We start from the raw sequence: 15,390 nt of genomic DNA on the forward strand, positions 1-15,390 counted from the left end.
GATGTGAAGGTGCAGAAATTGGGGCTGGTCTGAGGTGTGATGGTGCAGAAATTGGGGCTGGTCTGAGGTGTGATGGTGCAGAAATTGGGGCTGGTCTGAGGTGTGAAGGTTCAGAAATTAGTGAAGGTAGCCATGGGAATGCTATCAGCATTTGGATCTATTTATATATGTGTTAATTTATAATTAAGTTTACAGCATTTACTTTATAAAAATAGATTTTTCGTAACTGAGTGTGAAAAGTTGGCATTCTCAATTTCTTTGAAAAAAAAATTGGCACACTATGCTCAAAAGGTTGCCTACACATTCTGTATACAATTGCCATCCAAAACTTCCACATCCACTGAAACAAGTAAAATAAATATTTATACAACTTACATGCATGGTTGGTAAGTGCATAGTCTTGCAGTATCGGTCAGCTTTTCCTCGTGTGCTGGGATATGTACATTGTGTATATTCTGCCCCCCCTGAACACATATCTGAAATTATATACACAGATACATACATGCTTTTAATCATTCAAGTGACATTCATTTTATTATCCTACAGAGTTTTTGTTTTATTAATATAAAATGATTAACCACTTCCCTACCTGCCCATTGTCATATGACGTCCACAGATGGGATCTCCCATCCTGGGTGAACGTCATATGACGTCCTAGGCTTCCCGGGCATTGCACGGGACCCGGTGTGTGTGCCCAATCACACAGATCCATGTCCTGTCAGCGGTGAGGAGACCGATGCTTTGTTCCCAGTACAGAGGAACACACATCGGTCTCCTCCCCTTGTGAGTCCCCTCCCCTACAGTTAGAATCACACACTAAGGAACATATTAACCCCTTCAGCGCCCCTTAGTGTTAACCCCTTCCCTGCCAGTCATATTTATACAGTAATCAGTGCATTTTTATAGCACCAATCGCTGTATAAATGTGAATGGTCCCCAAAATGTGTCAAAAGTGTCCGATATGTCCGTTGCAATGTCACGGTCACAATAAAAATCGCAGATCACCGCCATTACTAATAAAAAAAAAAATGCAATAAAACTATCCCCTATTTTGTAGACACTATAACTTTTGCGCAAACCGACAAATATACGCTTATTGCGATTTTTTACCAAAAATATGTAGAAGAATACGTATCGGCCTAAAATGAGGGGAAAAAAAAGTTTTTTTATAGATTTTTTGGGGATATTTTTGTTTATAGTGCAAAAAAGAAAAACCGCAGAGGTGATCAAATACCACCAAAAAAAAGCTCTATTTGTGGGGAATAAAGGACGTAAATTTTGTTTGGGAGCCACTTTGCACAACTGCGCAATTGTCAGTTAACACGACGCAGTGCCGAATCGCAAAAAGTGCACTGGTAAGGAAGGGGGTAAATTCACCCAAACTTTTAAAGAATTATACATTTTCAGGTTTTTCAAAATGTGGAATTGAAATTATTTAGACTAGAACATTGAAATAAATGGCAGTGATCACAGTCTTGTGGGGCAAGGCATGTGCTCCCTTAATCAAAAAATGGTTTCAGAGAATCAACAAAATCGCCGAAATGGAAGAGCTCATAGACAATGGGCCAGATTCACGTACGAGCGCGCAACTTTGTGCGGGCGTAGCGTATCCTATTTACGCTATGCCTCCGCAACTTGGACGGGCAAATGCAGTATTCACAAAGCACTTGCTCCGTAAGTTGCGGCGGCGTAGTGTAAATTGGGCGGTGTAAGCCCGCCTAATTCAAAATAGGCTGGTAGGGGGCATGTTGTATGTAAATGAATCGTGGCCCCACGTAAATGACACGCCTAACGAACGGCACATGCTCAGTATCACGTCGAATTTACTCCTTAAGATACGCCAGGCCCAATGCCTGTGACGTGAACGTAACCTATGCACAGCCCCATTCACGTACGACTTACGTAAACGACGTAAAAAGATACGCTTGCCTACGTCCATACTTTGCATTACCTACGCCTCATATAGCAGGGGTAACTTTTACACCGGACATAAGCCTTACGTAAACGGCGTAGCAGCCGCAAGTAAGTTCGTGAATCGGCGTATCTACCTAATTTACATATTCGACACGTAAATCTACGGAAGCGCCCCTTGCGGCCAGCGTAAATATTGCACCCAAGATACGACGGTGTAGGAGACTTACGCCGCTCCTATCTTGGCCAAATCTTTGCGTAACTGATTCTAAGAATCAGGCACATAGATACGACGGCTCACATTCGGACTTATGACGACGTACGTGGAGATATGCCGTCGTAAGTCCGCTGTGAATCTGGCCCAATATCTCCAAAGACACAGCACACTGGGCTTGCTGGTACCATTTTAAAACAACCCCAGAATACACACAAACCATACACCCACCCTCCATCTAAGCTGGAACAATAATCATACTCTTTTGGGATATTTGGGTTGAAAGATCAAGGTTAGGTTGGAGGCACACACCCCCCGTCTCGACCCAGCCCCCTCCTATCCCCCAACAGCTATATATCAATAGCCATTGCTATAGTAACATCCCTCCTCTCCCAAACTCATGAACCATACCAGGCCACATGTTCTCAATATGGGGGGGATGCTTTGGGGCTCTGCCCCCCAAATCACCTTGTCCCCATATTGATGGGGACAAGGGCCTCCTCCCCACAACCCTAGCAGGTCATTATGGGGGTCTGTGGGTGGGGGCTTATCGGAATCTGAAAGCCCCCTTTAACAAGGGGGCCCTCAGATCCTGCCCCCCCATGTGAATAAGTATGGGGTGCATAGTACCCCTTCTCATTCACCACGTGAACATGGCTAATTATCATTATGAATATGTGTGAATTTGAACTGACTTTAAAAAATATACTTATACTTCTCCCATGGATCACAAGAGTACAGTTCATTCTGAGCTCCTGTGACCCATTTTAAGCCGACAGTGACTTTACAGTCAGGATCCATCCAAATGCCTGGATCAGCAGCTGGCTCAGCCTTTCAGCTGCATCACTGGAATACTGAGTCAATGGCTCCCTCCCCTCCTAAGCCCAGTGCTCAAGTGAGCACTGTAGGGAAAGAGTAGGAAGCTGTTAACTGACAGTCACTGCTCTGTGTTCAGAGCGGAGGGGAGAAATGAGCGATCAGCTTTGTTTGGTCACTCAGGGCCAGATCCACAGCCAGCGGGCTTAACTTAAATGTTCTTATTTAAGTTACACTGCCGCAAAATTTCTACCTAAGTGCCCGATCCACAAAGCACTTACCTAGAAATTTGCAGCTGTGTAACTTAAATCCGTCTGGTGCAAGGCGTGCCCAATCTAATGGTGCGAGTCCCATTTAAATTAGGCGCGCTCCCGCGCCGGACGTACTGCGCATGCTCCCGACGCTATTTTCCCGACGTGCTTTGCGCGGATTTACGTTGCGCCGAGTTTTGAGAATCGCGACGGGTGTAAAAGAAAAAAAAAGAGTTGCGGCGGGGAAAAAAAAATTTTGAAAAAAAATTTGACAGCGACGCGGGAAAGCGGCGGCCGAGGTACTGCATCCTAAGATCCGACTGTGTAAAACTATTACACCTGCCGGATCTTAGGAATATCTATGCGTAACTGATTCTATGAATCAGCCGCATAGATAGAAACAGGGATACGACGGCGTATCAGTAGATACGCCTGCATAGCCCTTTTGTGGATCTGGCCCTCAGTTCTGAGTGTAGAGGCAGCGGGGGGACATATGCATCATCGGATCAAACCCCTTTATCAGATCAAACCCCATGTTTATTATTATATTTGGAGATTGTATTTCTTCATGTCCATATTAAAACATGTTCCTTTTAATCCATACATTTCAAACTTACCTATAAAATAAAAATTATAGAATAAGCAATAAAAATAGAAGAATAGAATAAAAATTTAATTTAAACTGATATTATTTAGAAGAGAACATTTAATCTTATAGCACTTACTATGCATGGTCTAGAATAATATAAATACGTGTACTAACTGGAGTTTTGACCTGAGCCATATAAAAACATCTGTTATCTGTCTAATTTGTCAATTAAAAAAATATGGCTTAAAAGACAACAATATTCTACATTGTGTTGGGTCTACCTGATCCTGCTTATTTCCTCACACTCTTCCCTACAGAGTTTTCTTTTTGTTTGGGATCTATATAGCAGTCAAATAATACAGGCCCATCTGGTATGGGCTAATTCTACCCATGCTAATTATCAATCTACATTTTTTTATAGAACCTTTTTGAGATTGCTACTCATGCCATCCTTGAATTCACAATGGAGATCAGCATTTTTTTTGTGGTCCCCTTTGTGCCCTGGCATTCACGGATTGTACTCCCACAGCTCCCAATGCAGAGGTCTCACAGCGCCCCGTTGTCCATATGGGGTTGATTTATTAAAGGCAAATCCACTTTGCACTGCAAGTGCACTTTGAAGTGCAGTCGCTGTAGATCTGAGGGAAAAATCTGAAATGAGGGGAAGCGCTGCTGATTTCTATAATTTAAAGCAGAGGTTCACACAAAAAGTGAACTTCCGCTTTTTGGAACCCTCCGGTGTCACATTTGCCACCTTTCAGGGGGGAGGGGGTTCAGATACCTGTCTAAGACAGGTATTTGCACCACTTCCTGGTTCTGACTCCCGCGGGAGTCCGGCCCCCCTACATCACCCCCCCCCCCCACCCCCGCTGTCTCCTGGGAAACACTGTTCCCAGCAAAGAGCGGGGACCAGTGACGGCGCACCGCGATACTCGCGCATGTGCTGTAGGGAACCGGGCAGTGAAGCCGCAAGGCTTCACTTCCTGATTCCCTTACCCAGGATGGCGGCAGAAGCAGCCAAGGACCGAGCGATTGCTCAGCCTTGTCTGCTGACATCGCGGGCACGCTAGACAGCTAAGTGTCCATTTTTTAAAAGTCAGCAGCTGCAGTATTTGTAGCTGCTGGCTCGTAAAAAAAAAAAACGGCGGAACCTCTGCTTTAATCATGTACAAACAAAAATGCTATTTTTTATTTTCCTTGCATGTCCCCCTTAGATTTACAGTGATTGCACTTCCAAGTGCACTTGTAGTGCAAAGTGGAGTTGTCTTTAGCAAATAACCCCCTATGTGTTGCATTTAGAGCTGAGTTGTGATTATATTAGGGAAAGGTATTCCTGTATTGGGATGGATTATTTTTCCCCCCTCCCCTTACTATTGTCTCTGTTAAATCATTAGACTACATATTGTTTTTTTGATATTTTTTACAGTTATGTTTATTGCATCTACTCCCGAGGAACTGGAACCTTCTCCACAAAATGTGTTAAGCCTATAGGATGCAAAACATTTTATTTTAATCATGTGTTTTATTATATATATGGAATTTTGCCTATCATGTACCAATTATATCTCCATAGGCAATGTTTAAAAATGTATACAGGTTACCAGTTTTGAGTTACAGAAGAGGTCTTTTGCTATAATTATTGCTCTCGCTCTAACGATCGTGGTGATACCTCACATGTGTGGTTTGAACACTGTTTACATATGTGGACGCGACTTTCGGATGTGTTTGCTTCTGCTCACGAGCACATTTAAAAAAATGTAATACACATTTTTACAAAAAAAATTGGATCACTTTTATTCCTCTTACAAGGAATGTAAACACCCCTTGTAATAGAAAAAAAAAAAAGCATGACAGTACCTCTTTTTGACCCCAGATCTCACATTTACACTTAAAAGCAATACAAAAAAAAAAGTATTTTTTTTTTCAATGAAAAAGAATTGTCCCTTTGAGGCCATTGGGAGGAAGTGTCATTTGACTTTGCTCTGGTCCTCCAAGGGCATAAGGTCGAGTGGGGGCCATCATGCCCTCATTAGACTTCCTGCCACAGGACTGTAATGTCTCTGCCACTTCCAATGGCTCCGGTAAGCGGCGGAGACACCAGGGATGCTGCAGGAGGGGGAGGGCACCTCTCCCGTTGCCCATAAAAGTGATCTTGTGGCGAACCCACTGCAGAGACCACTTTTATCTTAAAGAGGACCACCCCTATGGAGAAAAATACCAGGGTTATGGCAGGCATCTGCTGGCATAACAATGTTATTTAATGTCAAAATACCGATATATATCCACAGTGGACGGTTGGGAAGTGGTAACCTATATCAACATGTCATTATGTGTTATTATCCAATCTTATTATTGACAAATGCATTTTTATTACATATATGTATTGCTGTAATTATGTGTTTTTTGTTACCTGTTGATGAAGCTTTTTAACAAAAACTGCTCTTAACATTAGCATATATGTTTCACACTGCATTATGAATCTACCTGTGTATATAGATATATACTGTATATATATATATATATATATATATATATATATATATATATATATATATATATATATACAATGCTTATGCATTAACCATCTGGCAGCTGTTTGTGTGCATCTCATTTAAAAGTCCCAAACACCTCTTCTTCTTATATATTAATAGGGATGGAGGCACAGAGCACAGTTTTGCCATATGCCTCACTCAAACTCCCAAAACACCCCCTTTTCATTACCTGATCCCTCTTCACTCTCCCTATTCCATTGTTAAAGCACAATTTGTCTAATCAGTGACAAACTTCTCTACAGACATTTTCTACACCAGCTTGGATAAAACGTCCATCATTGTCTTCCACTTGAGCTAGTAAGCCACAGAGACACCATTAAAATCTCTGCAAAAAGACCATGCATGTGCAGTTGTATTTTCCTCCCAGCTCAGTAAAAAGAATGGACATACCATCTACTCTAACATAAGTTGCAGCCCATTTAAGACCTACTGTAAAGATCTATAGCAGGCACAATATATACGATAGGCAATGTGGTTGTTAACCTCATCGTAATAGTAAGAATGTTTATCCTTTAGTAAAAACACCTTACTAAATACATTTATATTGGTTAGTAGAAACAAAACAAATCCTTACCTTCCCTACTTTCTAAATTGCATTCCATTTCTCCTGCCTTGCATTTGCTGAAATATAATGTGACATGTTATTGATTTTTATACAACATTGTTACATTAAATATTTGTATACATATTATTCAATACAGATTTTCTAAACATAGATTCAAAGAGGGGGGATTTAATATAGATTCTATAGCAGATTTCTCACCATGGTGTATTCTCTATTTCAATCTCTGTGTGTGCTGGTATTACGCCATAACGGTGTTGGCAATCACAGTCTTCTTTAGGGACACAAATATTTTCACTATTTAAATATAGGCCTTCTTCACATGTGCACATTTCCATCAAAAGGCCTTCCTTATTACACATTTTAGATGTTGAAGCACAAGATGGGAAACAGGAGAAAGTGGTAAAACCCAGGACCTGATTGTTCATGCATTCTTTTTCTGTAAAAGTGCAAACATTAAGCATGGTAAGAAAATTGAAAATTATGTATAGAACTGTATTATTTGGTTGTATAATTTGTCTATGTATTGCACACTGCACTCATTCTGCAAATGGCACTAATAATGTTTTTATTACATGTTGCATTCTTTCATGTCCTTCTGTCCTGATTAAAATTTGGCCTGTCTATGTTACGCCTCTTGTTACCATAAAAGTACAACTGTAATATTAATGTGATACCTATGTAATCATGTGTATACTGTAGAACATTTAAACTGCATCAAATAAACAGAACAGTTATTTGGAAAGATGCTAAGTGTATTTTTTGTGTCTGTTCCCTACTGCAGTAGTTATTAATTAGGAACCACTAATCATAATGAGGATAGGAGTTGCCTATCCATAACATTTCTGGGACAGTTGGCGAGCTTTGCCCAGAAAGGGATTTACAGGAGACACTGAGAATCCAAAACAAGAAGCTTGAGATGATCTGGGAATTTCTGATAATCAGCTGGCTATGGTAAGCCCTTTGCTTACATTTGAGTTATCAAACTTCCTTGATCAGTAAGGCAGTTTTAATTAAAACTGTATTGATTGGCAGTTATATGTTATGTCATCACTGTCTACTGTCCATCGTAGTGTTATAGATAAGAAAAGGAAGAATAGTGCTGTTAACAGGCTATATGAAGCACACATATGCGGAAATAGTAGTTTAGAGACTAGAGGGCATAGGCACAAGTAGAGAATGGAAAAATACTGGTCAGTCATTATGGGCATTATATTAAGTAAGTGAATGAATGGTAAGAGACGCTCAAAAATGCCCAGCACAAGAGGAGCGCTAGAGAATATATGAACCAAAGGTACAGTTATGCCTATACTAAGCCCCTAGATAAATTATTAAAGTGGACAGGGATTCTCAATGAGTAACAGGATGACCCATCACACCAAGTCCACACTCCCTCCTAGGATAGATGCCACCTGCAGCCAGATGTTTTAGGCTCCATGTACACTAGCAGCTCCTAAACTTGAGTTTAGGAGCTTTTGGTGTTTTTTTGCCAAAGCTCCTAAACTCAACTCCATAAAAGAGGGGTAGAGAAAGGAAGCGCCACCTAAGTGCAGTATTAAAGAGGTTTTTTTAATGGCACAAATATACAAAACACACTTACAAGAAGGCAAGAAAAGAAGGCTCATCTGTAACATCCTGTAGTCCTCGTCCCGGATCCATGGGCTGGATCGGTGACCCGTGAGACTGGACCAGGCCTCATCCTGATGGCCACAGGACAAGCCTGAAGACTCCACATATTCTGCTATCTTCACTTCTAAGCAGCCCATGGATCCGGGACGAGGACTACAGGATGTTACAGATGGGCCTTCTTGCCTTGCCTTCTTGTAAGTGTGTTTTGTATAATGTGTCATTAAAAGAACCTCTTTAATACTACACTTAGGTGGCTTCCTTTCTTTACCCCTCTTTTGTTTACCACAGAGTCAGCTCTCTGACGACAGCAGCCGCCATTGAACAGCCACATCACCTGTATGTCTAACCATTGAACTGCCTGTTACTATTATTTCCAATGGACTAATCGCCATACCCCTACTTATACATGCACTTTGTATCTGCTCTGACAGTTACCTCTACTATTATTCAACTCCATAAAAGACTATGAGGGGGATTTATTAAAATTGGCTCACACAGGGGCAGATCCACATACAACGGCGCATTTTTGCACCAGGCGTAGCATATCTAAGATACACTACGCCGCTGTAACTTTTTTTTGGTTTGAATCCTTAGCGAATTTGCGCTGTAAGTCACGGCGGCGTAGTGTATCTGTTGCGGCGTAAGGGCGCGGAATTCAAATGGAAGTGATGGGGGCGTGTTTTATGTTAAAATGTTGTGACCCGGCGTAAACAACGTTTTTTTGGAACTGCGCATGCGCTGTCCCTGGGGGTATCCCAGTGCGCATTCTCGAAATTAAACCGGAACCCGCCACTGCTTACGATGGTGACATCATTCTAAGCAAATTCCTATTCGCAAACGACTTACACAAACAACGTAAAAAATTCAAAATTGTACGTGGGAAGGACGGCCATACTTAACATTGAGTACGCCTCAGTATAGCAGCTTTAACTATACGCCGGAAAAAGCCGAACGCAAACGACAGGAAAAAAAGCGACGGGCCGACGTACGTTCGTGGATCGCCATAAATAGCTAATTTGCCTACTCGACGCAGATTTCGACGGTAACGCCACCTACCGGCCGCCGAAAAATTGCATCTTAGATCCGACGAAGACGTACGCCTGTAGGATCGATTCCAGATGCCGTCGTATCTTGTTTTGAGGATTCAAAACAAGAGGAAGTGGGTAGCAATTCTTAATAGTGATTTTATTAAGCTTCCTGTAGTCCACACATGGTCTTAGGCCGCGTACACACGGTCGATCCAAACCGATGAGAATGGTCCGATGGACCGTTTTCATCGGTTCACCGCTGAAGTGGCCTGATGGTCTGATGTGCGTACACACCATCAGTTCAAAAACCGATCGGGTCAGAACGCGGTGACGTAAAACACACAACGTGCTGAAAAAAACGAAGTTCAATGCTTCCAAGCATGCGTCGACTTGATTCTGAGCATGTGCGGGTTTTGAACCGATGCTTTTGTGTACTAACCATCGGTTTGGACCTATCGGGCAGCGGTCCATCGGTTCGATTTTAAAGCAAGTTCTAACATTTTTGACCGAAGGATAGCGGACCGATGGGCCGTACACATGGTCGGTTTGGACCGATGAAACTGGACCTCAGGCCGTTTTTATCGGTTTGGACCGACCGTGTGTATGCGGCCTAAGACCATGTGTGGACTACAGGAAGCTTAATAAAATCCTTAGTGTCTTGTCTTTTTTCTCAACAAAGAAAATACCAGCACCAGCAGGAGAGGAGGGAGGGTGGATGAACCCTTTTTCCAAGTTCTCATCGATGTATTGCCGCAGTATTTCAAGCTCCATCTCAGAGAGGGGAAATATGCGGCCAAAAGGGATCTCGGCACCCTTCAGGTCTGGTATGGATTTTGAGGGGAACCCCGCACCAAAATAAAAATAGAATGGCGTGGGATCCCCCCAAAAATCAATACCACACCCTCATCCGAGCACGCAACCTGTCAGGCCGCAGGAAAAGTGGGGGGATGAGAGTGCGCCCCCCAGCCCTCCTGAACCGTACCAGGCCACATGCCATCAACATGGGGAGGATGTCCCCATGTTGATGGGGACAAGGGCCCCATCCCCACAACCCTTGCTCGGTGGTTGTGGGAGTCTGCGGGCGGGGGGCTTATCGCAATCTGGAAGCCCCTTTAACAAAGGGACCCCCAGTTTCCGCCCCCCCCATGTGAATTGGTAACGGGGTACATTGTACCTCTACCATTTCAAAAAGGAAAGTGTCAAACATTTTAAAAACCACACAGACACAGTTCAGATAAGTCCTTTATTAAAAATAAAAAAATAAAAAAAACATTCCAGCGATGTAATCCAGTCTGTCCAGCGTTGTAATCCATTCTCGATGTTCCGCAGCGATCCATTCTCCAGCGATGCCCCAGTCTCCACTCCACATGAAAACCCCCATGACACATAAGAGGGGGCAGGGTCACACGTCCACGTCATTGGGTAAATTCCGGTGAACGGGGATTACCCAATGACGTGAACAGGTGCCCCTGCCCGTGACGTAAACAGGGGTCATACACAGCAGATCAGTCCGAAGTAGATTTAGATAGCAGTACTGGAACAAGCCGGGTTTATACACTGTGAGATTGATAATAGAAGAGTCGTGAGCCAAGCTGGGGTCAAACACGATGGAGCAGAGAGGAGCAGAGTAAGGGTGCAAGCCAAGGGTCAAGCCAGGAGATCAGAGTCAGCAGGTCACAACAAGCAACGTCGGTTGCGGGAGGTCCAAAAATCAGGATACACAGAGACACAATGAAATACGGGTGATCTGATGATAATCCAGCCATTTGCAGGTGTCAGTAGCAGGTTTAAATAGGCCAGAGGGTGTCAGCATCTGTCACATTGTGTGCCCGCATCTGCATACGCCTGTTAACGGCATTGTGCATCTCCATACACGCACACGCATGGGTGTTCGCCTGAAGCGGCCATGATGAGTGCTGGTAAGATTGACAGTTCTTCAGCCATTTTCCTAACAGTTGGTTGCCAAGCTGTTGCCTTATCTCCTTTTTATAATACTCTGCTGATAATAGTACCACGTTTCCCCCTTATCACTCTTTTTGATGACAAGGTTGGCACTTCTTTCAATTTCCTGAGGGTCTGACACTCTTCTGGGTCAAGATTATCCCTTCCTCTCTGTGAACTGAGTCTCCCACCATTTGTGTTCACATTGTTTCTACTACTGTCCTAGACATAGGATGTCACTCAATGCAGTCCCAACAGCACATTCATTGCCAACACACCGAACGGTACAGAGAGGAGAGGGAGGAACCGGCGTCATCAAATGACGCCGGTTTGTTTACAAGTGATCGCTCCGTCATTTGACGGAGCGATCACGTGGTAAACGGCCGTGATCAGCGGCAATTTACCGTGATCCGTGATGCGCCGGGAGCACGGACACTTCCGCGAGCGCGCCCCAGGGGACACGCAAACGCGGAAGTGCACGAGGACGTCCCAGGGACGTCCTGTCACAGTAACTCGACCGCGCTGTAGCAGTATTTTTGCTATAGCGCGGTCAGCAAGTGGTTAAATATCGTACCTGCTGGGTGTTACTATAAGAAAAAAGTAATTTAAAACTGCTTGCGGCTTTAATGTAATGTCTGGTCCCTGCAATATGGATGAAAATCATTGAGAAAAATACCATGGTTTCCCCGCCCCCCTCCCCCCAGGTCATTACCAGACCCTTTGGCCCTATATACTTTGAACGGCAGTATACAGGCGGTGCAAACAAGACAGGGACTATAAGTTTGTTGTTAAGTAGAATCTGTTTGTAATTTTGAACTGGTACTTTTTTCAAGTGTAGCTCCAGCCATAAAATACATTTTTTAAGCTTTTTGAAAAAATATAAAGCAGTGAGTGCGCAGTGAGGTAGGGTAGTACTGTAGTGACGTTGTACAAAACAGCCATGCTGCTATCACTGCTGTGGTTTTTGATGCCCCTCGGCCTCCTAACTGTGTTTTAAAGGTTCAACTTCACATCTATGCGATGCATCAGAGTATGTGCCTTGCTGCAGAATAGCCTATTAATTTGATAATAAACTGCCAAAATGCATGGTGCTTTTGTTAGGATGCATTTTTATTTTTGTGATTTTTTTTCTTTTATTTACACACACACACACACACACACACACATACATTATATATATAATGTGTATGTAAATAAAATAAAATAAAAAAATCACAAAAATGCATGCTAACAAAAGCACCATGCATTTTTTTTAGAATCGTGATCTTCATTCTAAGATTCTTTGTGATTCTCATTTTTCCCAGAATCGTGCAGCTCTACTGCCTTTAGGAATTAATATGAGGAACAACAGCAAATCTTTTGACGTAGCTTTAGGTGCATACTGTACAGAGGACACAGACAGTACACCACGTGAAAATACTGCAGCTGGCACTGCCAGTATATTAGGAAGAGCGGATCTATCTAAACTCAATACAGTGTATAAATATATATACAACACCTGGGATGCATATATATCCTCTACACACTGTAACTCTAACTGACTAGCCTGCCTGCCTGCCTGCTCTATCTAACTCAAAAAAAATGACACTCTCTCTCTCTGTAAACCACCAACACACTACACAAGGCCGACTTCCAGGCAGCATTATATAGTGTGGGGCGTGTACTAAACCCCCTGAGCCATAATTGGCCAAAGCCACCCTAGCTTTGGCCAATTATGGCTCACCATTTTTTGCGCGCTGTGATTGGCCAAGCATGCGGGTCATAGTGCATGCTTGGCCAATCATCAGCCAGCAATGCACTGCGATGTCGCAGTGAATTATGGGCCGGGACACGCCACTCGAAATTTGGTACGAACGGCCCAAAAAGTTCCTAATTCGACGAACGATCGAACATACGATGTTCGAGTCGAACGTGAGTTCGACTCGAATACAAAGCTCATCCCTAATTACTAGTATTCTTACACAAATTGTAATATGCTGTGTGTATTTCTTTCAGACTTGTGCAGTAACTCAACATGAAACTTTCCCTGTAATAAAGACCAGTCACTACTGCTGTCTTTCCTTACGTGAGGCAGCTAGTCTTGTATCCACACTCCTGTAGTTTTCTGCAGGCAGCCTTTAGTGGGTGGGCCAGCTGGGTCTCTCCCAAAGCCCTGCCCTCTGCACAGGCTCTATACAGCTTAGTGATGATGTCACTGCTACTTTTACAAGATATTAACTTTGCCATGGCATTTAGTGCACACAAAGTACATTTATAACCTTTGTGGCTATTGAGAAGTATATTTAAATTTAATTTAATTTGTTTTGATCCTGGAGTTCATGACCTTGACAATTGATTCAATCCATCTACACTGTCCTACAAGGGATTGAATTTAGAGTTGATTTACAAACATCTGGCAAATTTGTATACAGTAAAACCTTGGTTTGAGAGCGTTTTGCAAGACAAGCTTGATATACAAGCGATGTCTTGATATAAGAGTAGCGTCATGTCACAACTGAGTATAAAAAAGAAGAGAGGAGCCTCTAAGTGTAACAATATGGTTACATTTAATGAAGGTACAACATTTAGCAACTTATTATTACACTTAGCGGTGTCTCTCTTCTCTTTTATACCCTGTAAAAAAATGGAACAAATTATGCTCGCAAACCAAGGTTTTACTATAATTGCAAATAGAAAAATAAACTATATACAGTATATATATATATATATATACATATATATATAATTTATTTATTTATTTATTTAAATGATGCACAAGTCAGTTGCATTGCTACTCTGTAAAATATTTTCAATTGAAATCCGTATGTTCGCTGCCAACACACTCTGCATGTTTACATTCAAACAGTAAGTTCCAGGGCAGGATTTCTCAACAGACTAATGGTATGATGGGAGTTGAATATTGTTCACAGACTCTGAATAATAGTCAGCACCGATATTTCAGTGTATTTTCTAATGTTATCTATTATAGCAAATACCAATATCAAACATAGAACTTACTACAATTTTGATTGCGCCAGTTATGCAACAGAACACCCTTTTCAGCACAGGCTTGCACATAATTTTCCAATGCACTGCATAAGCCAACCCAGACATCCTCACTTTTGCAAGTTGAGCTTACACATCTCTGCAAAAAAATACAGTAAGTTAGCAACTGAACAACACAATAACGAAACATGTATTTGTTTAAAGAAATGCACAAACAATTGCAAGATGAGATTTGTATATTCATTGGACTTGTATAATTATAACATCATTTGATTTTACAAAAAAATAAATAAAATGCAGCTTAGAGATGAAAAGAAATTGAACAACATATGCACATACTGAACTTGTCAAATGTGTGTTTTGTTTTACCAACCAACATATTTTTATGAAAGAAATACACACTTAAGAACAATATCTGTATGTGATTTAGTTTAATAATAATCAAATAAGTTAAGCAGCCAATCAACAGTCTGCATCTTTTTGGGCATATTGTACCTTATAATATGTTTCATAATCCACATAAGAATGGCATTTGGAAAATACTCCAGAAGAATTTTTAAGTTCAGAGCAATGCTCTTCGGCAAAAGTTTCTAAAAATAAATAAATGAATAAAAATATTTTTAGTAAAACTAGCAAATATGTGGAATATAGGGTGAACAATACCACGTGGGCACTTAGCATTCATTCTAATGACTTCACACATAATGATTTACCCAACTAGACATATAGGGCCAGATTCAGAGACATGAGCGGATCTTTGTGCAGGCGTAGCGTATCTTATTTACGCTACGCCGATGCAACTTAGAGAGGCAAGTGCAGTATTCACAAGGCACGTGCGTCCTAAGTTACGGCGGCGTAGCGTAAATTGGCCGGCGCAAGCCCGCCTAATTCAAATGTGGAAGAGGTGGACGT

The 15,390-nt window shown here is 42.1% G+C and overlaps 1 protein-coding gene across 50 annotated transcripts in view; it reads right to left on the reverse strand.

The window, feature by feature from the left end:
- The window catches only part of LOC120931788 (mucin-19-like), a 584,870-nt gene that overhangs the window by 387,233 nt on the left and 182,247 nt on the right, over positions 1-15,390 (reverse strand). For all 50 annotated transcript variants that reach the window (XM_040343605.1, XM_040343590.1, XM_040343599.1 and 47 more), the window contains 5 exons: positions 14,974-15,068; positions 14,491-14,617; positions 7,097-7,334; positions 6,908-6,954; positions 376-476 (listed from right to left, as the gene is read on the reverse strand). In XM_040343605.1, coding sequence (XP_040199539.1) covers positions 376-476; positions 6,908-6,954; positions 7,097-7,334; positions 14,491-14,617; positions 14,974-15,068 — 608 coding nt within the window. The remainder of the gene's footprint in view (positions 1-375; positions 477-6,907; positions 6,955-7,096; positions 7,335-14,490; positions 14,618-14,973; positions 15,069-15,390) is intronic.

This window comes from Rana temporaria, chromosome 3 (genome assembly GCF_905171775.1).
Source record: "Rana temporaria chromosome 3, aRanTem1.1, whole genome shotgun sequence".
NCBI lineage: Eukaryota > Metazoa > Chordata > Amphibia > Anura > Ranidae > Rana > Rana temporaria.